General features: G+C 41.6%; 1 protein-coding gene and 1 long non-coding RNA gene across 5 annotated transcripts in view; one reads left to right on the forward strand and one right to left on the reverse strand.

The window, feature by feature from the left end:
• The window catches only part of efl1 (elongation factor like GTPase 1), a 105,916-nt gene that overhangs the window by 18,736 nt on the left and 59,581 nt on the right, over positions 1-27,599 (reverse strand). Inside the window, exons 16-23 of one of the 4 annotated variants that reach the window (XR_004613015.1) lie at positions 25,790-25,921; positions 24,192-24,339; positions 18,704-18,833; positions 18,372-18,498; positions 17,637-17,841; positions 15,932-16,458; positions 14,279-14,463; positions 2,258-2,497 (exon numbers count right to left, since the gene is read on the reverse strand). Coding sequence is in view for 3 of the 4 variants with exons in the window: in XM_034577674.1 (XP_034433565.1) it covers positions 2,309-2,497; positions 14,279-14,463; positions 15,932-16,458; positions 17,637-17,841; positions 18,372-18,498; positions 18,704-18,833; positions 24,192-24,339; positions 25,790-25,921 (1,643 nt within the window). In the remaining variant the exon portion in view is untranslated. Of the gene's footprint in view, positions 1-2,036; positions 2,498-14,278; positions 14,464-15,719; positions 15,848-15,877; positions 16,459-17,636; positions 17,842-18,371; positions 18,499-18,703; positions 18,834-24,191; positions 24,340-25,789; positions 25,922-27,599 lie in introns of those variants that run through there. The other 3 variants (XM_034577674.1, XM_034577684.1, XM_034577697.1) reach the window with 3 other exon arrangements.
• LOC117757006 lies at positions 1,496-3,648 on the forward strand. The gene is made up of 3 exons (XR_004613016.1): positions 1,496-1,682; positions 3,426-3,430; positions 3,637-3,648. It is a non-coding gene; the product is annotated as an uncharacterized LOC117757006 (long non-coding RNA).

A 27,599-nucleotide genomic window follows, 5' to 3' on the forward strand; every position in this document is an offset into this window, starting at 1 on the left:
TACTGAGGAAACCCTCTGTGTTGTACAGGGGAATGAGACAAAGATTTTTTCAACATTTTATAGCAGAATTTTCAGAATCGAGCACTGGCAGTTTCCTGAAGACCTAAACAAATATAATTATATATATATAATATAAATATACCTATTTAAATCAATGGTATTATATCATGGCACCCACTGTAAAAAAAATATATATTTGATTTCCAGCTTAAAGTAAACTGGGGCTGGTCAGGAAGGAGAAATGATGAGAGGAATTTTTTTATTTTTCAATTTAATTAAGAATCATTTCCGTCTTCCTTTGGTTTACACAGTTTGTTATAATGAGCAACAACAGCAGAATCAGACAAGATTGAAATGAAAAGTGTGAGCTGTGGATTAGCTGAATGTTGCTTTAGTGCTGGCAGCATAGTAATTGATGCTGTCCAAGAGAAAATTACATATTAGGTTGGATGGCATGATGTAGTTTCTAAATCATGTTGTAGGCCTTTTTCACAGCAGAAATTCATATTTTCCAAATTAAAAAGCCTCAGGGTCTGTGTAATGAAATATAAAAAATCAGGAGGCGGAGTGTGTGTGTGTGTGTGTGTGTGTGTGTGTGTGTGTGTGTGTGTGTGTGTGAAGGATGGAATTAATTTGAGCAACTTGACAAACGCAAATCTGGAAGATTTTGCCGAGGGTAAATGTAGCTCTTCAATTATGCATGACAGTAACTGACTCCATGATGCAAGACAAGCCCGTCCCACCCAGTGCATTAACCGAGGTCTCACAGGAGGAGCTCACCAACCATTAGCAGTAAGTGGACATGCAGGGTGGGGGCTATCGACAGGCACCACTGTCAGTGTATGCCTGCAGACAACAGGATAAGGCTATTTGCAGGCTGTTTGAGAGTGTCACACATGAACGCAGACAGTGATGTGGTGTTTGATTGCATTAGTGTAGAAATGAAGGACTGGAGAGGCTATGAAACCATTTACCTCTCCTGACTTGTCAGCACATATTCTACTGCTACGGCCTCAGACCACAATACATTAACATGGATTGATATTTACATGTTTGAGTTTTCATTTGCTATCACCATCATTTTCTTTTAATATCAGTGGACTATTTCAATCAAGTATACAATTAAATAAGAATCACCATCATTCCTACAACTGTGATGGTAGTGGCTCAGAATGTTAGCCCCAGGGTTGACGCAGATGTCCATGAGAAGCAGTTGTGATGTCAAACTATTCAATGCAAACCAAAGGGAAGATACTTGTTCTGAACATGGTTGAGCTGCTGACTCTCGGTGGTCTCCTCACTAACATTTGGCTACACTGATGAGCCAAAGTGGCACGTGTTGTGGTGATATGACCCTGGTGTTCACGATGACATCATCTCAAATACAACGAGAAGGAATCACTTCAATGAGATAATGCTCTCAGTCAATCTGTTGAATAATTCAAAGGCCACAAATGACCCTTTCTACTCAAGTTTGGCCAATCCTCATGAATGAGTCTTAGACAAAAGTAGACAAAATAAATTGCAAGGCCTTGCATCACAGAGCACGTGTGTCATGTCGAACCCTGTTGTGGAGTTCCTCCAGGGTCTAAGTCTGCCTGATTGTTGTCCATTTCAAGTTGTAAAGAATTCCCCAAACAATTCGTAGCAGAAGCTCGGAGGACGATATCTCATTATTCAGGGTTGAAATGTATATATGTTTTTCTTTTTTAAATGGGGGTACATTTTGTTATATATTTGTATATGTTCAACTGACTCTTAAGTACAGGTCTGTGGCAGCACAGGCTATCTAAATTCACAAGCAGTAGTAAAGTTGTTCTTCAAAAAATAGAATATTTGTCAAGTGATTCTGTGTGCATTTTTAAGTAATTACCTTGACGTGTCGTTTCATAAAATTCATACCAAATGATACTGTCTATATTGATCATATGATGCACAATGATTATTCAATATACACAAAGATTCCCATTATAGGTGGCAATCTATTTATTTGCCTTTAAAGCAACTGAAAACAATTAAGTTCTTTTAAATATGTGATACATGCTTTGTTATTAATATTTCATCTGAATCTCCTCTCAAGTGTCATCCACTGCAATTCATCAAGAGTCCCAAATATCAGATTCAAATATATTTATTCTGCAGCACAAGAAAATGTGAAAGTGTAACTGCAGTTTGCTGTTTAAACTGTGGTTCCTCTGCTGCAGTAATGTGATACATGTATCTGTGAAAACACAGAAACTGCAACACAGTATCCTGCATCAGTGTCCGACAGCCTGGCAGGAGAAGCTGCTCGTCTGCGTTTTCTTCTCTACTTGTTCTTGCCGAGTGTTCTTTGCTTCTCTGCATGCTCCACTATCTTCTCCTCCACGTAGAGACCTTTACGGCGGCGGACAGCGTTCATGTATTTGAGCGTCTGGTTGGCAGAGTCTGCTTTCTCACCAAAGTGCAGGTACTCTTCTTCAGTGGTGGGAACCCAGTATGGGTCACTGCCAGTAACCTGGGACACAGAGAGCAGGAGAGGGACACACATGTGATGGTCAGTCATAAAAAGTAATTCTGCTCCTTTATGGTTCATTGTACTCAAATGTGAAACAAACCTTAATTTTATCAACACAAAACCGCTATCTGTAACATAATGGATTATAATTATACTATATACAAATATTACACATTGAATGAATTTTTTATACCTGTTAAGAGCGCAAAGATATTCCTATTTGTTTATACCCCTACTCCTTACTGAAAAAAGCTAACTCTATACAAAGGGAACATAATAGTTAAAATAGTGAAAAATGCCCCCCACATTTCCCAGGGCCCAAGGAGGAATATTCAACATTTAGAATCAGATACACCAGTTTACAAAGATATAAAACAGAGAGAAACAGCGAATCATGACATCATCAGCAGCAGCTGAAAGCAAAAAATGTTTGACATTTTGCCTGATTCACGACAAATAACAACTAATGATGATTAACATGTGTTTATTAATAAATTGATCACATAACTAGTAGTTAGGCACAACTGATGCTACTATACCATGAGTCCTGTTACCATAGATCAACTGAATGAAAGAGGACACACACACACACCCACACACGCACGCACACGCACGCACGGTTCAGCTCAAGACAAAGGCTCTCAACGCTGCAAACTGATGTGTGACACAGATTAGTAACAATTACAGTTGTAGCAACAGGCAGCAGGGTTCTGCACCTGGCACTAGTTACATTGGGACAGATGGCAGAGAGCGAGCTACAACAACGGATGGATTAGAGGACACAACCCACCAGCCCCAACAACATACACACACCACACGTGATCAGCATATGCTGGAGAACAATGGGACCCAGTGGGGGGTGAGGAGAGATGTGGAATCCTGCAACAGTCAAGTGCTTGACTCACTGAATGAATGTTCTGCTGCTGAGTTAGTGTGAGCACAGTAATATGTGTATGTTACAACCATTAGAGAGATGACAGGAAATTAGAGGAGAGAGAGATGGAGAACACCCATGTGAACCACCTTAAACTCAAGGCCACCCCACATTTAGGATTTATTCAGCCAATAATTAGCTTTAAAAGACAAATGATAAGTACTCTGTGAATACTGAGGAGGGCAATCAATACCCGGCACGACAGCAGGGCTGATATTGTTTTCAACTTGTGTGTGTGTGTGTGTGTGTGTGTGTGTGTGTGTGTGTGTGTGTGTGTGTGTGTGTGTGTGTGTGTGTGTGTGTGTGTGTCATCATGGCGAAATGGAGACACCTGCTGTAGAGGGAACTACGGCAGAGGCAGTTTTAAAGCGTTTGAGTCTTTAGACTTTTTCTCTGAGCAAGATACATGAAACTATACAGGTGAGTATTTGAAATCAAAATAAAGGTTGAGTTTGAAGATGGCTGTGGTCCTACTCATGGTGCTCTAATAATAATGTAATACGAAGCCATGGGTTGGAATGTCAACATTTGACTGGTCTGATCCCATCACAATATGGTCTTTGTCTTTTTTCATGAGTTTGAAAATGTGGCCCGTTATCCCCATTTTCAAATGATTCAAAGTCATTATAAACTTCATTAATATTCATTATCAAGTCATACATACTACATTATTGCATGGGTACTCCGTAGTCATGACTACATCATTTTGAGTTTAGTCCTACTTCAGTCCTACTACCATGTAACAGTCAATTGTTTGACACTAAACCCCAATCGTCTTCAGTGTACAACAAAAACAATGGAATTGGCCTTGTCACTTCAATAGTTCTGGAGGAGTCTCTAAACACCTGCCAAAGTTATCAAAGCCACCTCTTTGGTACTTCCTGCTAGATGTTACCATGACAACACACTCATATGTTAAAATGAACATAGTCTCTGTCCATTTGAGTGTTTAAGCTCCATATCAGAAATGATCTCCACCAACAATAACACATCTATACCAATATCTCATAATCGTTCACATATTCATGTCTGTGCTGGTTGGTTGCTTAGTTGCAGAAAATAAAACAAGTAAGAGAGAGGATTTCTTCTGTTGGGCTGAACCTGAGGTGAAACTGGTACAGTAGGTTTTAGCAACGCTAACCATTTACTGCCCGTAGTCGAGTCATGACTAGTAAGACCCAATCAGGAAGTGAATGTGGGTGTCGACATCATTGTTTCCACAAGTCTCAGTTTCTGATATATATATATTTATTTGGAAGGAATAAATTGATGAAAGTATGTTTTCTTTTATTAATGAATAGTAAACACTTTCTCTAAGACTTCCTTATGCATAGTTTTCTTGTGATAATCACCTGAAACGGACTGATGTAATTGTGATACGATAAAAGCTAGCAAAAATATCTGCCATGCTCATATATCGTTATGGTTCAATGTATTACCAGGCCTACAAATGACACACACACACACACTCTCTCTCACGCACACGCGCACGCGCACACGCACACACACACAGTGTATCTGTGCTGTCAGACAGATGCTTTGGCTGATCAATACAAGACTGATTCACACAATTCTTCTGTCTGCAAAAGAACAAAAGCTCCATTCTGATGGAAATCTAATGTAAACCTCCCCACAGGAGCCACTAACTCTCCAGTTACAGAACAATGCAACGCTCAAAATCTGGTCTCTCTGCCTGTGCACTCATTCATATGTTAATCCAATATTCTGGCCATATCAAATCGCTGTCAGGAGGAACGCTGACACCAGCACTAAGCAGCCGTCGAGTCCTGAAGCTGAGAGGGCTGGGGTACTGTGGTGGTGGTGGTGGGATCAGGATAAACTCTTTGTGAGGAAGCGTCTGCACATAAATGAAATGAGATGGACAACTTTTAATGAGGCAAAGACAATAGCTACAAGACAATGGCGACAAGACAATGGCGCAGGCAGCGTGGCAGGGTTGCACTCGTGGTGGTAGTGCGTTGCCAAGTGCTACAAGATGTTGAGGGTTAAAATGATGACATGAAGGTCACTGCACGCACACAAAAGGCCTATAGGTGCTCGACAGGCTCTATGGCAGCTACCAGAGATTAGACAGACAACGTTCTACATGTAGAACAGGCGCACAATCTTGGCAGCATAGCATCTGTTACAGAGTGTGTTTACACTGTATGTTAGCTGAATGAGCTTTGTTTTCTGGTGTCTCATGTTCACACATGTCGTGAACTCAACAGAAAACAGGGTTAGTAAACAGCAGCATGTTGGACAATGACTATGGTGGTTACTTTTTATATCTTTACTTTGTCTATTCAAGCTCAACATGGACTGAATGGTGTTCGAGCGCCGCTTGAGCAGAGAGAGTTGAAAGAGTTACAGAAATGAGTGGTGACAAACCTACATTCACACTCATTTCAATTTTAAAATGCATCTCTTTTTTGCTCCAGCAACTTTGCATTGTTTGCCAACATTTTTTTGAACTCATCAGAATTGGCTGAACTTGTTTGGTTTAAGTAAGTAGGAATTTGTGGGGCCAAGATTTTTTGTTGTTGTTGACTACAGCAAATGTTGACTCTAGCATGCGACTGTTGTTAAGCACCAGACTTAAAGGGCCCATATTGTGTAAAATACATTTTCTGGGCTTTTACTATCCGTAATTACTTGAAGGGGTCAGTAGGGACCCTCAAAGTATGAAAACAGTCACTCTGCGGACATTTTCAATCAGTCCATTCGAAGAAATATGTTATTGAAACGTAGCGTTTCGTACTTCCTCTCCGTATGATGTCATCATGGAATCGCACTCTTCTCTCAGCCCCAGCCAGCCGGTACCAGTCCTGCTGATGTTTTCACTGTTGTGTCACTTTCAATTGTATGATTTATTGTTTTCTTCAACCTTAAATACTTTATATTTACATCTGTACGGAGGCCACCATGTTTTTTTTTTACAGTAGCTCAAGCTGGACAAACTAAACACCTTTTGACTTTTTATGACAACTGAAGGCTACCAAAGGTTTTCTTTCATGTTTGGAAGGGGAGGGTGGGGTGAGGGGGATTCAGCTGCAACATGCAACTTCACCCCTAGATGTCACTAAATTCTACACACTGAACCTTTAAAAAGTGAGTGAATGCGTGAGAATGAGTGAGCAGCAAAGTTCTAGAGGTTCTCTTTTATTTAAGACGTTGGACAAGAGAGACAAGAGCAGCTGATAGCTCGGCAGAAGTTGTGGGGGATTTGAGACGAGTGATGATTTGTCAGACTTTTGTTTGAGGGAACTGTTTAATTTCGGTGAGCCAGCTGCAGCGACAATGGATTTAGTAGAGCTGGGCATCAATAGTGCAGCAGTGGAACTGGAGACACTGGCCCTGTTCAGACCTGGTGTTGACATTCATCCTGAGAGATCCAATCAGAAGTGCTAAGTTTGTCTGTTCACATCTGGCATTAAAATGCTTCCTGAATGTGTCTCCTGTGACCACTTGTGATTGGAGCTCCCTTCCCCACTCTATATGCAAATATGAATGTAAATCATTTGTATTCGCAAAGACCTAAGTTTTTGTTTTACATAGTTTACATATGAGCCTAATTACATTGTGTGTGTGTTCTTGCACCTTTGTGTGGACCATTTTAAGCATAGACCCTACAGAGTGGGGACATTTTGACTGCTCCTCACGTTTGAGGGTTAGGGTAAGCGTGTGTGTTTGTGAGAAAGAAGAATACTTTTTTTACCAATTAAATCCATCAATATGTTGAGATGAGTGTTTGGGGTGGTGGCCACAAACTAATCAACTTATAGTCACAGAGACGTAAAAAATGCATATGATTCATGGTGAAACTGGTCAGAGAACTTCATATGTGGCCAGATGTGTTCCAGACCACCTGCAAATGCGGTCTGAGTAATCAGATCTCAGGATGCATTGAGGACATACAGTATTTGGGTGCATTCAGACTTGTACTTTGTTTCCACCACTTGTGATCAGATCAGTCAGGATGGATGTTAATAACAGGTCCGAACAAGGTCAATGACAATGAATGGTGTTCGGAAAGATCCTGAACTTTTGACTGTGAGATATGAGTACTTGGACTATCATTCCTTGTGAGAAAAAAAAGACCGTGGCCATAACTGCTGGTGTCTCACAGAGTGTGAGGTAATGGGATCATGAGACAAGCAGAGAGCTGAGAAGTGGAGGATGGCAAGGCTTAAAATATTCTATGGCCACGGTTGGAGGTTTCAAACAAGCCCTCTTTCTCACATATACAAAGGCTGCATTGAAGGAGTCCACACCACAGTGTGTCCTGTTCAAAGAATGTTCTGTAGTAAAATGTAAACTTGTGCTTATGTCTAGATTACATATACTTCAATAACTTCCTGATGCACTTTGTAACTGTATAGGTCTTGATGTTGTTATGGTACGCAGTCACAGTGCGTAAAAGCATGTTTGCTCTGGCACCCCTGACAAACATGTATTACATGTGTGATCACACGAACACTTATGTACAGTGGTCTGTGTAGAAAACTCAGAGATGTTGATACAGGACATTAATTTAGGGTTCATTTTTACAACTTTTTATAAAGGGAGTTTATTGTGCTAGTATGTGTAAATATATACGGACACTGGATCCAATAAAATAAATAGTTTTGAATGTGAAGTCTTCACAAAGGTAGGATCTACTGCAGGGCTGTTTTACTGGACTCTATTAGACTGTACAAGAATTCTTCTTCTATGGCCAGTAAGTGTCAACATTTGGAAAATCTCTGAAGTTAATGTGAACCATAAAAATATATTATTATTATTATGATTGTCATTAAGGTGCATGTACATAAGTAAACAAAGAGGTTATTAGGAGATAATGGTTTCAGTTTGTCTGTCGGTCAGTTTGTAAACAGGATTACATCAAAACTACAGAACAGATTACCAGGACACCAGGTGGAAGGATGCGGTATCGGTCAGGTAAGAAGCCATTGTATTTTGATGCATATCCAGGGCAGATCCAGAATATTTATTTTTAATATTCTTTAACAGTGCGTTTTGCAACACTTTTTTAAAATTAATGGATCTTAATGATAAAATCAGGCATGTTTAGAGGACGGTAATTTATGAGTGTGTGCAATTTGGTGCAGATCCAAATAAAATTCCGGAAGTAGTGGATGTAATTGTTGTTTCATGAGGGGACATTTAGGCATTGGCAGAGGTAAGCCCTCATTGGGTGCTATTCTAGTTCATACAGATGTTCAACATCTTGATTTGGAGATTTTATGGTTCAACAAATCCATAAATCAAACCTGACCATAATGTTCATAAACCATCTCACATCAGCTCTCTGCAGACATTATAGGCGGGCCAGGCGGCCGGAAATCTGGAGGCTCTCAGTCAGACATTTGTCTTACATTACATTACATTACAGTTAGCAGACGCTTTTATCCAAAGCGACTTACAATAAGTGCATTCAACCATGAGGGTACAAACCCAGAACAACAAGAATCAAGAAAGTACAATTTTCTTCAAGAAAGCCAAACTACAAAGTGCTATAAGTAAGTGCCATTTAAGTGCTACTAAATTGTTAGTTTAAACTTGTATTCAAGGTATAGTCAGAAGAGCTGTGTTTTTAGTTTGCGGCAGAAGATGTTTAGTCTTTCTGCTGTCCTGATGTCATTGGGGAGCTCATTCTACCATTTAGGAGCCAGGACAGCAAACAGTCGTGATGTTGTTGAGTGTTTAGCTCGCAGTGAGGGAGCAACAAGCCGATTGGCAGAAGCAGAGCGGAGTGAGCGGGCTGGGGTGTAACGTTTGACCATGTCCTGGATGTAGACTGGACCCGATCCGTTCGCAGCACGGTACGCAAGTACTAATGTTTTGAAACGGATGCGGGCAGCCACCGGTAACCAGTGAAGGGAGCGGAGGAGCGGAGTAGTGTGAGTGAATTTAGGTTGGTTAAAGACCAGACGAGCTGCTGCATTCTGAATGAGCTGCAGAGGTCGGATGGCACTAGCAGGTAGACCTGCCAGGAGGGAGTTACAATAGTCTAGGCGTGAGAGGACCAGAGCCTGGACCAGAACCTGCACCGCCTTCTGAGTGAGAAGGGGGCGTATTCTCCTGATGTTGTGCAGCATGAATCTACAGGAGCGGGTTGCTGCAGTAATGTTGGCAGTAAGGGAGAGTTGACTGGCGAGTGTCACACCCAGGTTCCTAGCAGTCTGAGTGGGGGTTAACACGGAGTTGTCAAAGGTAATAGTCAGGTCGTGGGTGGGAGAGTCTTTCCCTGGAAGGAAAAGTAGTTCATTCTTGTCAAGGTTAATTTTCAGGTGGTGTGCAGACATCCACTGAGAGATGTCAGACAGACAGGCAGAGATTCGTGCTGCTACTTGTGTTTCAGATTGGGGAAAAGAGAGAATTAGTTGGGTGTCATCAGCATAGCTATGGTAGGAAAAGCCATGTGAGTGAATGACAGAGCGGAGAGAGTTGGTGTACAGAGAGAAGAGGAGGGGACCCAGGACGGAACCTTGAGGGACCCAGTAGTGAGAGGACAAGTTCCGACACAGTTCCTCTCCAAGTTACCCGATAAGTGCAGTCGTTGAGGTAGGATGAGAGCAGGGAGAGAGCAGAGCCTGAGACACCCAGGTCCTGAAGGGAGGAAGTAAGGATCTGGTGGTTCAAAGATTTTCAAATGCAACAGAGAGTTCTAGAAGGATAAGGACAGAGGAGAGAGAGGCGGCTCTAGCAGTGTGAAGTTGCTCAGAGACAGCAAGGAGGGCAGTCTCAGTTGAGTGGCCTGCCCCGAAACCAGACTGATGAGGGTCAAGAAGGTTATTATGGTGGAGATAGGAGGAGAGTTGATTAAAGATAGCTCGCTCGAGAGTTTTGGAAAGAAAGGGAAGAAGAGAGACAGGTCTGTAGTTGTTTACTTCAGAGGGGTCGAGGGTGGGTTTCTTCAGGAGAGGATTTACTCTTGCCTCCTTCAGAGAGTTAGGGAAACAGCCAGTTGACAGGGAAGTGTTGATAAGATGGGTGAGAAAAGGAAGAAGGTCGGGAGCAATAGACTGGAGAATGTGAGAGGGGATGGGGTCAAGGGGGCAGGTGGTCGGGCGGGCGGAGGTTACCAAGGTAAGAACTTGGTTGGGAGACAGGGGGGTGAAAGAGGAAAGCGAAGGGGATGAAGATGAATTTGATGGAAATGTAGTTACAGAAGGTGGATTCGAAAATGAGGAACGTATGTCATCTATCTTTTTTGTAAAGTAGTTGACAAAGTGGCTTGATAGAAGGGTGGAAGGAGGAGGGGGACTGGGGGGGCTAAAGGAGGTTGGAAAAGATGGAGAAGAGTTTTTTGGGGTTAGAAAATGAGGATCTAGTTTGGTAAAAAGAGCTTTTGGCTGCAGAAATAGAGGCAGAGAAAGAGGAGAGAAGAGATTGTGTTCACACATACAGCCCCTGCGGAGAAACTGCGGAGGATCTGCCGCTTCAGACAGTATCCCATCATATTAGTTTTCCCACTCTACCACTTTTCTCCATATTTTACCAGCACATCTCTGTAATAAAACAGCACAAGCAGGGTATAAAATTAACACTGTGAAACATTTAAGACGTTTAATCACAGTGAGGAGAGTCTCTTTGACATGTGGCAGCAGCAATAATCCCTTTTGTCTGCTTTAGGAGAACTTGACCCATTACCCCAACTGACAATGTCCATATGGCCCAGAGGATGTGTGTTTGTGTGTGTGTGTGTGTGTTGCAGCTTGAACCAGCCAGGCAGCAGGTATAACGGTCTAATGCACATGTTGGCTATTGCAGCTTGGATCGAACTCCCTTGAGGGAATTGTCTCATTAACCAGACAGCCTCATTGACCTACGGCTCCATAAAACAAGCCCAGTCACACTAAAGCTGTGTGTGTGTGTGTGTGTGTGTGTATTCTGGTTGGACAATGGTTTCAGAGAGTATTGCTGTCAGCAAAGATTGTTTCCTCAGACGTAAATTAAAAGATGTATACTGTATGTGTATATTTGTTTTGCTGCAGGTTGTGTTGTATTGAGTGCTACATGTTTTGTCTACCTGATGTTCATTAATGAGGCTAATAAAACAATATATTTCAACAGCAACACAAACTACATCATCCATAATGATCACACTTTTATGGAACAATTAAAACGAAAGCTGAAGATTACCACCTTCATGCAGTTAGGATTTATTGCAGTCAATTATATTACATTAGACTGCATCAGATTGAAATTGTTTTTTCTAATAAACTGACAACTAACAGCATGTCATGTCAAGCCACGTCCCATCTGAAATGTATTTGCTAAAGCTTGCATGCTCATTGTCTGTTATGACAGGTTTACATGTACCAGCTGTGGTTGCATACCCTAACTCTGAATACCAATTTTGTTTTTCCAACAAAAGAAAACCTGAAGGAAAAAACACTTGGCAACAGCAAGATCAAACCATGAGGTCTTCGTTTTATATATTAATAACAGGTCTGCCAATGTCATGTCTCCACAATCTAATTTAAGGAAGTGGGCAAATATATGGAGGAAGAGGACAACATAACACATCCTAACAGACACTGAGAATATTAAACCATTGAAGAGGAAGAAATGCTGACTCAACAAAACAAGAATTGGCGCAGCTCTAAAATAAAATCTCCCCAGGAAATTGATTGTCATGAGACATGAGCTCACTTTCATCTGGTATTATCATACTGTCTGCATCTGGAGTTCTTAGCTTGGATAAAGAAATAATGAATGCAGGTGTAAATGGACACAAAACAATGCAATCAAAATGCACGTTCAGGCCTAATTGGATAAAATAATTGTTTTGTTGAACAATCCATGCAAGGTACATTTTTTACCAAGAATAAAAGCACTAGTTGTGTTTATTCACATATATTAAAGGGGACATAGCGTGCCCATTTTACCACAAGTTGATATGGTTCCTTGGGGTCTTAATGAAATGTCTGTAACATACTTTGGTCAAAATACCACAAGGATCATATAAAACAGCACCCTTTTTACCCTGTATAAAACAGCCCTCCACAGAGTGACCTGTTTTGAGTGCCTGTTCCTTTAAATGCTAATGAGCCAGCTCCCCCCTCCCTCCTCTCCCCCCATGATTTTAAACGATATAAATTACATATTTTATATGATATAAATTATCAAATATGCATCCCATACTTTGTATTCCCCTTCTGTTGTCCTGGAGTTTTAATTTTCCCAATCACATAATTAAATGTCCCCCTCTGCCCATCCACTACAAGCACACAAGCAGACAGACAGAGAGAGAAAGAGAGGGGTGGGGGGGGGGGGGCTATGAAGACCATCATTTACCCCTGAACCCCGACATTCAACGGGTACAACAACAAGCGGAGAAAGCAGAATCGCGGGCTGACCTTATATATACAGTCTATGGGGCTGACCAGCGCAGAGAAATGCACGTCCCGTGTGAACAGCCAGGCGGCTGCGTGCTGGAGAACGCCGCTGCGCTGCCTCGCAGCGGCGCTTCCGCGTCCGGTGTACCCCGGCGTAACTACTGTAACCCGGCGTACAGTAGAGCTGAACACTGCGGAAGTCTTCCACACAGCTGGCAGTGTGGAAGACCGCTGCGAGGCAGCGCAGCGCCGTTCTCAAGCGCGCAGCCGCCTGGCTGTTCACACGGGACGAGCATTTCTCCGCTGGTCAGCCCCATAGACTGTATATATAAGGTCAGCCCGCGATTCTGCTTTCTCCGCTTGCTGTTGTACCCGTTGAATGTCGGGGTTCGGGGGTTACAGTAGCGCTGAACACTGCGGAAGTCTTCCACACTGCTGGCTGTGTGGCGCTGACACAAATTCCAGCTCACGCACGGGAGAGCGAGCGGTCGCTCCCGAGCAGCTGCTGCAGCCTCCCAGTCCCAACGATCCAGACAAATGCCACATGTGAGTGAATCGCGGGCTGACCAGCGGAGAAATGCTCGTCCCGTGTGAACAGCCCGGCTGCGTGCTTGGGAACGGCGCTGCGCTGCCTCGCAGTCTCGCTGCCTCCGGTGTAAACCCGGCGTAGCGAGTGTGGGGGGACGGGGGGGGACGGGGGCCAAGACCATGTAGGGAGACTTCCAGTTCCTTGTTACGACACAAAACCCAGGAAGCGCAATCGAGTCGCTCAAGCAAGACGTTTCTGACTTAGAGGAACTATAACAAAACGCGCAAGTGTTTTTTCCCCAGAGTTTTTGGGTTGGTAGACATGCCAGATACCCACATTAACGTGTAGAAGCACTAACAAAGTGGAATTTGCATGCTATGTCCCCTTTAAAGGCGCCCTCTAAAATGACCTCCTTCTTTTGCTTTTATCATAAATCATTATCTTTGCCTTTACCCAGATATGGCTGGAAACAACCAACATTATCAACAGTTTGTTTTTAAACATTTTAGTATTTTTATTTTTTTTTTTTAAATCAAGACCAATGATTTACAATAAAAGCTAAAGCTTCAAGCTCCCATATGTTTCTATTTCATGTTTCTATCTGCTTTAGACTTAGTAAGTAAAGGTATTATTGACCCTGTAGGATGCTGAATCAGATCATTACTTTTGTTGTCATCGTTGTTTCCAGCCAAGTAATTGCTGTTCTCTGCTTCAATGTTGCTACGGGTGCAGCTTGTTATTGTCTGTTAACGAGTTAACCTTTAAAAACAACAAAAGAAATTTCCCTTTATGCATTTCACCTTCCCAAGTGAACAACAATGCCTTTTAAGTATCTTAAAAAAGGACAATGTCATGTAAAACGTGCAGCTTTAAAGGGAGACACGCCAAATATTGCATTTGGTCTTAATGGTTTGAGGCAGCTAGGACGCAGATTGCACTGCTGTTGTGTAATATAAATCAGTAATAATCACCTCCCAGTGGCTGAAGACCAACTGTGGACTGGCCAAGCCGCTGGTCCTCTTGCGGATCTCGTCAGCAAATCCAAAGCTTTCAGCCACAGGCAGAACGGCTTTAATGATGAACATATCTGTGCCTTCCTTCATCTCTTCATGGAGGACGCGACCCTCACGTTTCCCCAGTACACCATACATTCGGCCTAGAAAAGAAAAGAGAGAGAGAGAAAGAAACACAGTACACCCAATGATTTATTGGTGTAGCTTTTGCTTGAACTATATTTTAACATTGAAGGGCCACTATGGCTATGCCCAGAGCTCCAGTTCTACAGGAATCAATTTCCACTATTATTATTTATTACTATTTTAACAACTTATACAAGGAGTGACAATGGGAAGTCACTCTGCACACAAAGATGTGTATCAAACATTTATCAGTTTAATGATGGGAGAGGTTCAGTATAACCACCACAGTTAGATGGTCACAACAGGCTTTTGCAAATCTCAGAAATTGCTCTGGGAAAACTGTTAACATTTTACGCAGCCAGACAATTTACCACCAAACTATTGTCCAAATAAAACTAGTCACATGTGACCTGAAGGACCAATCAACTAAGTGAATAGACCAGGATTCTGACTGAGTGGAAGGAATGTCTAATAGCACATCTGCAGTCACAGAACAGTAAAGCAATGCACTCAGTAGTCTCTGGTGTAGAAACAACTGATGTAACAAGTCAGAAATATTTTTCAGTTTAAGATGAAGGTGATCAAAAGGAAAATGATAGTTGACCAGTAATGACTTTAATCTATACAGCTCAGTAAAATAACAAAGCATAAGCAGATGTGGGGTCTTTCCGACACATCCAGACTGAACCAAAAGTCCGGAATGTCCTTGTTCAGGTTGCTCTGAATTCTTTCTGTAACAAGCTGCTGTTAACAAGCCTGAATATATTGTTTACCAACATGTTAAATGGCATTTCAAGCCTCATTTTCATCCTAATGACTTTCAGACAACAACAATTAAGGGAGTGTTGTGATGCATTAGTAAGTCCTGAGCTCTGCAGACCTGTGTCTTTTTCATGCAGAAATTACAAACCGAGACATTTAGTGCTTAAAGGAGGATGGTGTGTTTTGGACGGACGCACGGACGCACACAGAGCCTCTGACTCAGACCATATGTACGCACAAATGATCAAGGCCAGACTGTCTTAGGAAATGTATACACACTTTTTACTAAATCCTTTAGTATATTAAAACCACATTCAAACAAAGGCTTTAAAGATGCAACAGTATTCAAATGTTAATTTAGACATGCATTGGTCAAAGCTCCAAATGATGAGGTAAAACTTGGAATGCTAGCTTTCCAACGGTTCTGTCTCTGTGCTGACATCAGCTCATCATGGATTTATTCATATGGTCATCTGCTCGCTGTTCCATAACTGTCTACTTGAGTTTATTGTGCTCCTACATACAACTAAACAACATGCAGTTGTTTGGTGACAGCAGAATCACAAGTTACCCAGAACGTTACCTTATGCATTGCCTGAATATACATATACAATACAGAGGGAATCTGACAGAGAGAAACTGACCCTTGTAAGATCTATTGTCTATCACATATTTTATATATTTTCTTTGTGTGGCAGAGGGTTGTCAAAAATGTTTTCTTACCCAACACCTCAGCGGTGGCCATGATCTCACAGGTATACATGGCGGCCATGAGTCTCTGAGGCTGAGCCTGGAAGGCATGACGGCAGGCCTCCTTCATGGCAGCGATAAGCTGGCCGGAGACCGGCCCGTAGCAGTCTGCAGCGTTAGCCTCTGGTCTGCGTCTGGCATGGCCCGGCCCTGCTGCTGTGCCCTCCGCTTGTGAAGTCTCACTTCTTCTTTCCACTTTGTGGTGCGCCAAATCCTCAGGAGATATGGAGCCCTTCTCCACAGAGTCATGATTCTGAGATTGGGCTGAAGACTGGATGTCCCACCTCTCAACAGAGAAGCAAACTCCCATTAGGGGCTCCTCACACATGGGCCCTGACAGAGTTGCTAGTTGGAAGCCGCTGATGATGCTGTTGTCGAAGTCTCGCAGAAAAGCGGCCTGAGCTCCAGCCTCGATAACTTTGTCTCCCCTGCTCAGACACTGCCACACTGAGGGCCGCTGATAGCCCTCCACACTGTTCAGTAGGATGTTGGGGCCGTACCTGAAAACAAGTGCAGTAAAATGGTGAATAACACATTACAAGTTACGACAAATCACTCATGTGTTCATGCAAACCCCAGGAAGGCAACATACACTCAGTGGCAGTTTATTAGGTACATCCAGCTAAAACTAATGCAGTCTAATCCAACAGTCTTGCATTCAAACCTCCGTCATGACAGTTGCACTGTTCAACTTTAATGCTGATTGAACTATAATAATTCAATTCAACAGCATTGCTTTTATTTCCCGTGTTTAATACTTAAATATAGATGGATAAAGGATCATCAGATTTTGATGTTAAAATCTTTGTTTTGTGTTTTATGCATGGATTGTAAATTTTTTCTCATTATTAATCTACCAACTAATTCGTCAAACGTCTGTCTGTCTGTCTGCAGAACACATCTCGTTGTAAATTATTTAGAAAATGTTTTGGACTTGGGTCTGAAGATTGTGTCAATTGCTTAACAAACCTTTGAAATAGCCAACATGCAATGTATAGGAAAAAAAAGACACACCCCAGTTAAGTAAATCTTTCAATCTTATATATATATGCCATACATGTGAGCAGTAATACAGTAAATTCAGTTTTTATTTGATGATAATCATTGACTATACAATCTTCATTGCAGATAAACCAGGTAGGATGAACACACAGTTTTCTAACTTCACTCTGCACCATAGACTGTATGTAAAAAGCTCTGCACACAACGTCCAGCACACAAACAATAAAATGTGACAGTATATTATAGAACTGCTTGAGGAGGACTCACTAATGACAAGGAATAATTCTGAAGTAGCTCAACAGCATTAACGCAGGCTATGAAAACATCCCATTCCAAACAGACAAGTTTAGAACCTGCCCAGTACTAGTTTGATTAAAAACAGAACAATAGAACCGTCATGAAAGATTTATTACAGGACTGTTGTATTTGACTGCAGTAGTTTTTACTATATGCACTGCCAACCGAGATCAAAATCTTGAAACAAAACTAGTGCCAGTTCAATATTTAAAGTTGTAAGTGTTATTTTTAGGGCACTTAGAGAGAATGGGATCATTTGTAAATTCCACATTAAAAGTTGCCTCACAAAAGTGCTCCTAGTTAAACGTCAAGCACGTACATGTAGTGAATCTGTTGAAATCAGACTGGTTACATAATGTATGTTATGATTTGTTCAGACCTGCGAGGACCAAAAGCCCAGATGTGCTTCACGGTGTTCCTCCACTTCCTCCCCTGCAGCAGGCTTTCCAGCTGGGTCTTGAGTCCAGCGATGGCTTCCAGGGTCCTGAGGCTGACATCCAGACTCTTCCCCTCCCTCAGGGACATGTTGACCTGCTCCAGAGTCCGGATCAGCTCAGAGCTACTCTCCAACAGACAGGTCACCTCTAACAGGATAAACAACATTACTGACGTGGATTCATGGAAAATTGAAATGAAGCTGCAAGACCTATGGAGGACAACTTTGGCTTCACTTTTCATCAGTCTCTGGAAATCTGGTTTGACAACTCACATCTAGTATTTAGTGGACAGTTTTACTTTGGTCATCTTTAACTTGCTCATTCTGACATTGCAAGCTGCTTTTATATCCAAACATCCCAGACAATAACCCAGCAGTGAATCACACCTGTCAGAGCTCAGACACATTTATAGAAGTACGTCATCAAAGGAGATTCATCCCACATAGGAAAGAAAAAAATGTCCACGGGATAAGAGTGGGACTACATTTGAAATGTAGTCCCACAGACAATCTGACAGTGATACGATGCTGCATTACTTTGGTTGGTTGGATACATTCTGTACCACCTCTCTCTACGATAGTCATTTAAAACAGTTATCCACACTTCTGCCTTTAGATATGGTAGACATGGATGTCACAACACACAACCTAGTTTGTAAAAGTGGGATGAGATGTTACCGTGTGGCAGGGGGATTGCCCGGACGCTGACAGTGGACAGTCTGTTGGGAGTATCGAGGGTCACCAGACCACTGGGGTCCACGTGGAGGTTGTCTGATGAATGGCCCTGTGAGGCCTCTTCTTTTACCTACCCAAGCATACAAACACAATGAATGACGCACGAAGGCTGTGTTTGTGAGTTTATCAGTAAATACAACAAATGACTCTCCTAATTATTCCATCCCAGTAAAACATGCCACTGTATCACTTGATCCTGATTTCCATTCAAGACATAGCAGACACAACTTTACTGAACTGGTTGTACACTGATGGACTATTGTTCAGTGACTCACCTGGTGAATGATGGCTACTTTGTGCTGCTTTCCCAGCTCTTCATTCACCATATCCAATTTAGGAGGACGTACCACAGTCTCCCTGAATGGAATGATGGGCTTGGATGCGATGATTTCAATTTTAGCAAACCTTTAAAAGACAAGTGAAACTCCTGTTACTGATATTGGTGACAGTTAATATGGGCTGCGTTCGGAAAGTTCAAATAATATCCTTTCCTAACCGCTATTCCTTGACCACGATGGAATATGTCAAGGAAAGATGTGAAAGAGCTCTAAGGAGTTAGGAAAGGACAACCATGGTACAGAGAAAATTAGACTCCACTTTACCACAAAACCAGCTTTATTTATAGTTTAAATTGATTTAAAGTGCATTGACAGATACAATAAAGTTTCCTGTTTAGAACAAAATGACAGATCCTGAGAAAATATGTTTTTAGTTCATACAGAGGGAGCATTTAATCATTACCTACTGGCCATAAAGAGCCAAACTGAATATGTTTTTCCTTCCCTGATTTATGTCCCTTGCTTAGTCTCTGCTTTAAATCTATCCTTGAGGTGTTGTGCCCTGTGAACAACACAGAGCAGGGTTGGATATAATCCATGTAAGACGTTGTACATGTTAATATGAATAACAACACTTTGTAAAGACAGGCTTCAAATCTCTTTGGCACTTGTACTCTGGCACTGCACTGCTTAATCCACAGACAGACACAATGCTCTCAGTCTTGAGATGTGCCCACATTATTGGATCATCCATTAGGTAAGTGTTTTATTATACATGGACAGATGCAGAGCTGAAATTACGAGTTTGATCAAACTAAAGTAAATTAATTGGCAGCTATTTACATAATCACCTAATCATTCAGGTCATTTCTCTACAGAAATGTTAAATAGCTTAAAGTTTTTTTTATTTTTTTTATTTTAACTTTCTTTCTGATGCAGTCCATTTTAGGGTTTGGACATTTGCACTCATCTCATGCTATTGAATACTGATAATTGTTTTTCTTATGTTGTGCAGGAAAATCAGTTTGATTGTTATTGAGAAAATAATTTGCAGCTCAATCAATGAAAACAAAAATCAGTAGTTGATCCCCAAGAGAAATGTGACACTTCGAATAGTGTGCTCTATTAAACAATTTCAGGTTGGCTGGGCAGGGTGACACTTCAACCTGCATGGTTACTTAACCTGCCGGTCAAAGCACTTCTCCATACATCAAGTTATTTAATGGAGTTTATACCCCTGAATAATGTTCTTCTATTAACCTTAAGAGCAGCTCCGGTTATAAATTATTTTATCAGCGAAACCCCCCTCTCTTCTGCCTGTATGCCTGTCAGGTCATAATCAGGGTGAGCAAAACATGTGTAGCTTTTGCATGTCAATACTGACATGAGCCATGGTTACCAAGAGAAATGGACAAACACAATTTTTTAAGTAAAAGACAAGCCAGTTATCTAAGTTTGTAATGAAACACAGTCATGAAACATTTAGAGTTTAAACTCTTAGTTGGAGTTTGGTGTCCAACAAGCAGCTTTCAGAAGACCACATTCTGATGGACACAATGTTCTGCAGCCAGGTTTTGTGGAAGGGCGATTTAATAGCAAAGAAGCTGAAACCTAATTCAGAAGCAGACTGCTCCACAAGAACAAAAGCCTGCTAAGACTCAGAATATGCTGGTGAGTTTGTAAACTGCAAAGCAACAACAAGCTCAAAGCTACAGTACAACAACCTTCCTCCACTCCTGATCGATAAATTGTACGTACGTCATGAGGATTTCTCATTCTGAGGAGACATGAACTGAAGTTTACATCTGTTTGAGAAAAGCAGCTCTTCTAAAAACCTCACTCCCACAAAGATTGACTGACTCAAACAAGGAAGAGCAGCTGGCAGCATCATTGTCATCATCAACATCACCACTACCATCTGACATCAGTACGTCATTAAAGAAAACCAGTTCAAGCCATCATTAGAGAGGTTAGTGTGACAAATGTGTTCATGTATTTAGTATGGCCTTCAAAGGATGTTATAACAATTAAATTAGACATTGAAAGGCAAAAAATGGTTCCAAACCGTTTATGGATGAGTCTGGTGCTTTGTGAAAAAACTAAAACCAACAATGTCCTAATATCACTATGTGTTTATCTAGAACCTGATATACAGTCTCTTATTCCCTTGCTCCACAGAGGGACATATTTCTATAATAAATTGATTGATGATTCATTTTTATGAGAGCACCAAATCAGAGTACTGTTTAACTAGTGTCCAGCTGTTTTAGGAAATTACTGAACCCCCCTTTCTTAACAAGGACATTATTTGTGAGCCATTTAAACCCCCTGCTTCTTCAGTAAGAAGTAATAATCTTTTCATAGGATTTTTTTGACAAAAGCATATAAAATTACATTATTGCCAAATGTATCCTTTGAATCCAAGCAGATTATTAACAAAAAGCATTTTTCTAACAGCATTCTAAATCATTGCTTTTGACAAACATCTCAATTGTTTGTGTGTCAGTATGCCTTGGTGCGGCAGGACAGAACTTCCACACTGATTAGGCCGTCTGTCTAACTGCCGCTCCGTCAGCATTATAGGCTTTGCTAAACACTGATGCATCTTGTCTGACCCAGGGTTCACTGGGTCATTCTTAAAAAAGATGTCTGTGTTTATGTTTGTGGTAAGGGGGGTGAGAGGGGTGGGGGAGGGGGAGAGAGAGAGAGAGATAAACCCCTCAGAGTGGTGTGATGTCACAGTCTTGTGCTCGCTTGGTGGCTGAGCAGTGCTGACCTCATTCTGAGCGTGACACACTGCAGGTCAGGCTGTTTGCCAGCGATGTCTTAAAGGGTTCAGACTGCCACCGGCCAGCCAACATGACACAGTGTCAGAGAGGTGTTGATTAAACACTGCGGTCAGTTTGGAAACTGGAATATGTGCAATTGTATTAGACTACATTATATCATTTAGTGTTTTTCATGGTGGTTTCTCATCTTTACATTAAAAGAGGTCAGGGGTCAGTATAATTCACACCAACACCAAGTATAGCAGTACCAAATATTTAATATAGGGCAGAGTCAAGACAAATAAGTTGACAATTAGCCTCAATGTAATTTACGTAAGCTTGTATTTACTGCAAGTTTCTTGTATTACATGCAGGACATCGTACAAGCATTTCTACTTGCCTGGTCAATGGGTGTAAACTTTTATATTTCTTTTACTGATCTTAAGTTTACAAACTCTGTAAAATTGCTTGTTTTGCTTCACTCTGATCACTCTGGTTGTGTTTTCAGCCACAGCGGCTGATAATAAAAAAAAAAGGAGTCCTTTCTAGGGAGGCCGCCATGTTTTTTTACAATAGTCCAGACTGGACAAACTAAACTCCTTTTCAGTTTTTATGACAACTGAAGGCTACCACAGGTTCTCTTTCATGTTTGGAAGGGGAGGGTGAGGTGAGGGGTATTCAGCTACAACATGCAACCTCACCACTAGATGTCACTAAATTCTACACACTGAACCTTTAACATCTCTGTACTAGATTGAGGCAGCTTCAGTTAAAGCAGACAATAAGGCTGTGTCATGCTTCTGTCTTTCTACCTTCCTAGAGACCACAAGTTGTTTCACTTAAATATAAAAATATCTAATACTATTTTATATTCCGTTTAGCTTTTTACAGCATTGTAAATGGTTTTGTATTTATATAGCGCTTTTCACTCAAAGCTCTTTACAGTACAGTTCTACATTCACACACACATTCATACAGTGCATCTATTAGCAGCACTTTGTTGTTCTATGTGGGGCAATTCGGGGGTTCAGCATCTTGCCCAAGGACACTTCGGCATGCAGATTGGGAAGACTGGGGATTGAACTGCCGACCTTCAGGTTGGAGGGCGACCACTCTGCCCCTCAGCCACAGCCACCCTTCTACCACCATTCTATGTATTTGTAATCTGTAATTGCACCTCTATACACGGTGGTCGTTTTCATTTTAACTTACAATGCTTGCATTTAAAGTTATCCACATGTGTTCTCAGTGTGCTCATTGGAGCTAGCTCTTACAAAATGCCATCAGACCACATGTACCATGGTGTCTCCCAAACACAGCCAGTGAGGAAACAGTCGCTTTTCAGCATCTGTATTTCCTACATGGAGCAAAACTAAACTTAAAGTGGCCAGCAGTTTCTGCTGGCGTGGCAGCTCAGCTCAGTCTCTGTGCGTGTTTCCTTCATGAGCTTCTCTCCCATGTGTCTCTCTGGAAGCTCTGCTGCTGCCTTTTGAACCAGAGGATCAATCAGCCAACAGCCCTCAGCTGCACTGATGAATCATCTGGTACGTGGAGGTGCTCTCTGAGCCACCTCCGTGCCCACAACATCACACATGGGAACTCTTAACGGGCAGTTTGACATTTTGGTAAAACACCTAATCAATTGTCTTGCTACAAAGTGATGAAAGCCTGCAGTTGCACAGTAAATATGCAACTGCCTTTAGCCGCTTAGCGCAGAAACAAAACAGATGATGTAAGTAAGAGGGGAAACAGGGAAGAAGCCTGGCTCAGTCCAGCACCTCTTGAGCTCACTAATTAAGATGATATATCCTTTTTGTTGTATCCCAACAAATACCAAAGGGTCAAAATGAGAGACTGTGACTTCACCTAGGAAAAAGTGAAGTTAAGCATAACCCATTTTAACGCAGGACTGAATAAGGGCTTGTTAGAGCAGTAGCCTGTGAACATACTGTTCCCACACACACCTACTTTATCATGAGTTTTACAACATTATTCTGACACAGAAATAAAAGTTTTTGAAAATTTGTCACTGAAAGGTAATTAAAGGGAAAAAAGAAGCACAATTCTTAGATCTACAGTTATTTTGTAACTACTCTCAGTACTATAAGATTTCTTGATCCAATGTCACAAATTAATCTCCAGGGCTTTTCTATAGGAACAGCAAGAAAACTGTCTCAACTTAGTCTTAGTTCAATTTGTATGGTATAAGGACACAACAGTCACTCTATGACAAAAAACTAATTTGGGAAAATTCTGGATCAATCATTGTGGCTGTCAGTGAACTTGTGTTGTTATTCTGTGGAGGCCAGCAGGGCCAAGACAGAGAAACAGCAATCAATGTGAGATGATAACCAGATAACGATGTTGCTGAAATTGGAAACAGTTCAGTTCTCTTTCTGATCCGAGTCGCTCAGTATATAAACACACACTGAATTCAGCCTGAACCTACATAACCCAATATATAAACCCAGTCACAACACAGGAGTCCAACAAATAGACAAAACAGGCACAGTCAAACTTAGAAGAAAACACAAATGGGGAAGAATGAAAATCTATTGTAGGGAAAGCAGACAGCACATTAAGGGTACTGTTATTAATACCGATGCACTTGATCAGACTTCCTGTAAAAATGAACTTGAAAGCACTTCACCTCTTGATGAGGTGGGAGGAGAAGCATATATATATATATAATAGATATTATGAGATGACAGACTAACCGTTCTCGGAGGTCATCCAGGCAGCGTTGGAGATGAACCTCACCAGCAGTGACCAGAACATGTTCTCCTGTTTCCTGGATCAGTACCTCAGCACAGGGATCTGCCTGGTTCAACAAACGCATTCCACGCACTAGCTTTGGCATCTCACCTAACATACAAATACAGAAGGTGGAAACCCATTCAGTGCCTTTTCTTTCCTGTATTTGCAGTCCAAAACATAAATCTTTTTTAACATTTTGGCATGGCAAATTGCAGTCTACTGTTGAATTTGGTTAAATTTATACTTTTTCTCATCAAACTACTTTCAATACCCTATAATGACAATATAAAAGCACAATAAAAAATGTTTATTTAGTAAAGGAAACACTGAAATGTCACATTTCATGCATGAGCATGTTCAGAGTTTGCTCCGGGACTGGCTGTGACTCAGGAGGAAGAGCTTTTTGGTGCATTGACTGCATGCTGAAGTGTCTTTGGGCAAGAATGCAACTTGTCGAGTGGTTGATATGACTAGAAATGAACTATATAAATACAGTCCATTTACAGACCATTACCATATGCTATGAAACACAATTTCTCTTGATCATCTTTGAAATGTTTCTACGCTTTGTCTACGCTTTGTCACGTAGAACCGTGGTCACACACCACAGGTCTAAATATAAGGTCTCATGATAATGCATATGAGAGCAAAAACCAAGCTCAGAGCTCAGAGACAGGGTTTCCCCCACTCTTTTTAATTACCACTGGTCTATACATCAGCAGCAAATTTAGTCTGTAGTATTACCTCTAGTAAGGAAGTCTTTGTTTGTTAGTTAGGATGATAATGCAACAACTACTGGACAGATTACCATAAAAATTGGTGATAGGATGCGGTATAAGACAGGGAAGAACCCATACAATTTTGGCACTTATCCAGATCAGGGGCAAATCCAGAATTTTTTCCCCCTCTTTTTTTAACATTACAAGACAGAGACCAATTCATAGATCTTAATGAAAAAAATCTGGTATGTTTAGGGGAATGATATTTGGGTTTGTGCCGATCCAAATAAAAAGATCTAGTGACTTTAAATGTGGTTTCACTTGGCGACTGTGGTTTAGGAGTTAGAGCAGGTTGTCCACAAACCAGAGGGTAACCAGTTCAATGCCACTCTATCCTCATTCAGTGTCGGCTACCAAAGTGTCCTTGGGCAACATACTGAACTCCAAATTGCCCCTGACAGCTGTGAGTGATGTGTGACAGCTGCACATACTGTAGATAGCACTGCATGAATCTGTGTGTGAATAGGTGAATGGCAAAACTGTACTGCATAAGGCATCAAGGCTAGAAAAAAGCTACATGTGTAAATACATACAGTACCATTGACCATGAAGGAACTGTTGGGTGGAGGTATGCGCTCTACTGATTACCATTCTAGTTTTATGCTAAAATCATTGTTAACTAGGCTTATTGGTTAAAGGCTACCAGTCATCATCACAGCAACAATATCAATAGACTGGGTTGACCGTCAGACACAGAGCTGCTGTCTTCAGACAAAAAGAGGGAATTAAAAAAAGGTCAACATTATGAAGTAGGCATGTGTGTACCGTCCAAGACCTACTTGGATGTTTGGGCTCTATTGCTACCCGTACGATGGGCGTGGCCTCAAAGTTGAGTGGGGTGAAGGGGGGGCAGGCAGGGGAGGTTGATAGGGTGGCTGACTTCAAGACCCACTCCTGCAGACCTCCAACACCTGGAGGAACATACAAGAAAAACATTAACAGATGACACTGATATTGTGGTTATGGTATGATCAGTGTGTGTGTGTGTGTGTGTGTGTGTGTGTGTGTGTGTGTGTGTGTGTGTGTGTGTGTGTGTCACCTTGAAAGGGCGACTGACTTGTTCATACACATAACAGTGAGCTTCTGTTGCTTCAGTGGCCTGCAGAGTGCCTACACATCAACTTTATCAAGCATCACTGATGAGGTAAGTACTTTAATTTATTTCATTTGTAGGAGATTATGAACAATATTTAACATGAATGTTATCATTCGATGAGATGTACTAGTGGCCTGAGGATATGCATAGGATAGACGCACCCGCACCCACACCCACCCACACTTCTTCAGCACAAAGTTACAAATGTTACACGAAATAAAATCAAGAATATATGAATGTGTGTGTGTACAAAAACAAAGCAAGGACCGATTGTAACTTGGTAAGGTATCTCCATATGATTAACTTTTGAAGCTGATTGGTTGTGGAGGTGGGAGGTGGGTGGGACATATATTACGCTTACAGTCTGCTTGTCATGTGAATGTGCACAGTGAGTATCTAATAGTTTTATGCGGAATCCTGTGTGCCTGCCCGTGAGGACGTATAGACTTCATGATTTTTTTAACAGCCCACAAACACAGGCAGGATTCCTACTGCATGGGTAAAAGCCATGCTCATTCTCAGAAACCTACTAAGATTTTCTGTGCGGGTAAGGTCTGATATTAAAAAATAGAAATAAAAACATAACAGCAAGAGCAGGCAAATCCTGAGATTTAGTTGGAATACTAGGGCTACGTTGTAGCACTGAACGGGCCCGAGCACACGCAACTCAGGACCTGTTGCGGTTGGTGGAGAGAGCGATCGGCGACCGGGCACACGGCTCCGCGTTGCATGTGTTTTGCACACTGCGGGAAGGATAAACGCTTCACTTCCTGCGTCTGTCACGCGACGTCGATCCTTGTCTACGCAATCAATTGCAGATCACACGGTGAGAATTACATGTAAATCGAATGATAGTTGTAAAACAAAGCTTACTTCCTGTTGCCAGTAGGTGGCTTACACTTACATTACATACAGACATATAGATCTGTTAAAAAAACGAAAAAAAAAAAAAAAAAAAGTCTGACGTCCGTCCGTCTGTCCGTCCAAGCAACAACGGCAACAGCAACACAGTAAAACACAGACTCCTTTGTTGTTGAATAGTGAGATCAAAGACATTAAAGCAAACTTTAATCAGCAGGCTCAACGAAAACTCGATCAGTCAACAGCTGAGAGAATCATAAGTCTACAAGACAACTGCTCCAACAGCAACACAGAGCCAAACTCAGAGAAAACAATGGAAGGCCTCCTGCAACAACTGGAAGTCTCAGAGTTAAAGCATATGAAGCTGTCGCTGAAGAACAAAGCTCTTAAGGTGCTGATGAACAGCAAGAACAGCAAATGGAATAAGGACAAGACACGGATGCAGGCTGGGATTGCGTCATTGGAGAGTAAATTGAAGAATGCCAAGGTGGTACAGAGAGGACTAGAGTCCAAGCTGAGGGAAATGAACAAGAGGTTGATCGTGAAGGACAAAGATATACAGTTCCTAAACAATCCCCCCGAAGAGCCACAGGCTGTCATTCAGAGGATAACAGAGGAGTTACGTGAGTACA

Source organism: Hippoglossus hippoglossus, chromosome 3 (assembly GCF_009819705.1).
Source record: "Hippoglossus hippoglossus isolate fHipHip1 chromosome 3, fHipHip1.pri, whole genome shotgun sequence".
NCBI classification, from domain to species: Eukaryota; Metazoa; Chordata; class Actinopteri; order Pleuronectiformes; family Pleuronectidae; genus Hippoglossus; species Hippoglossus hippoglossus.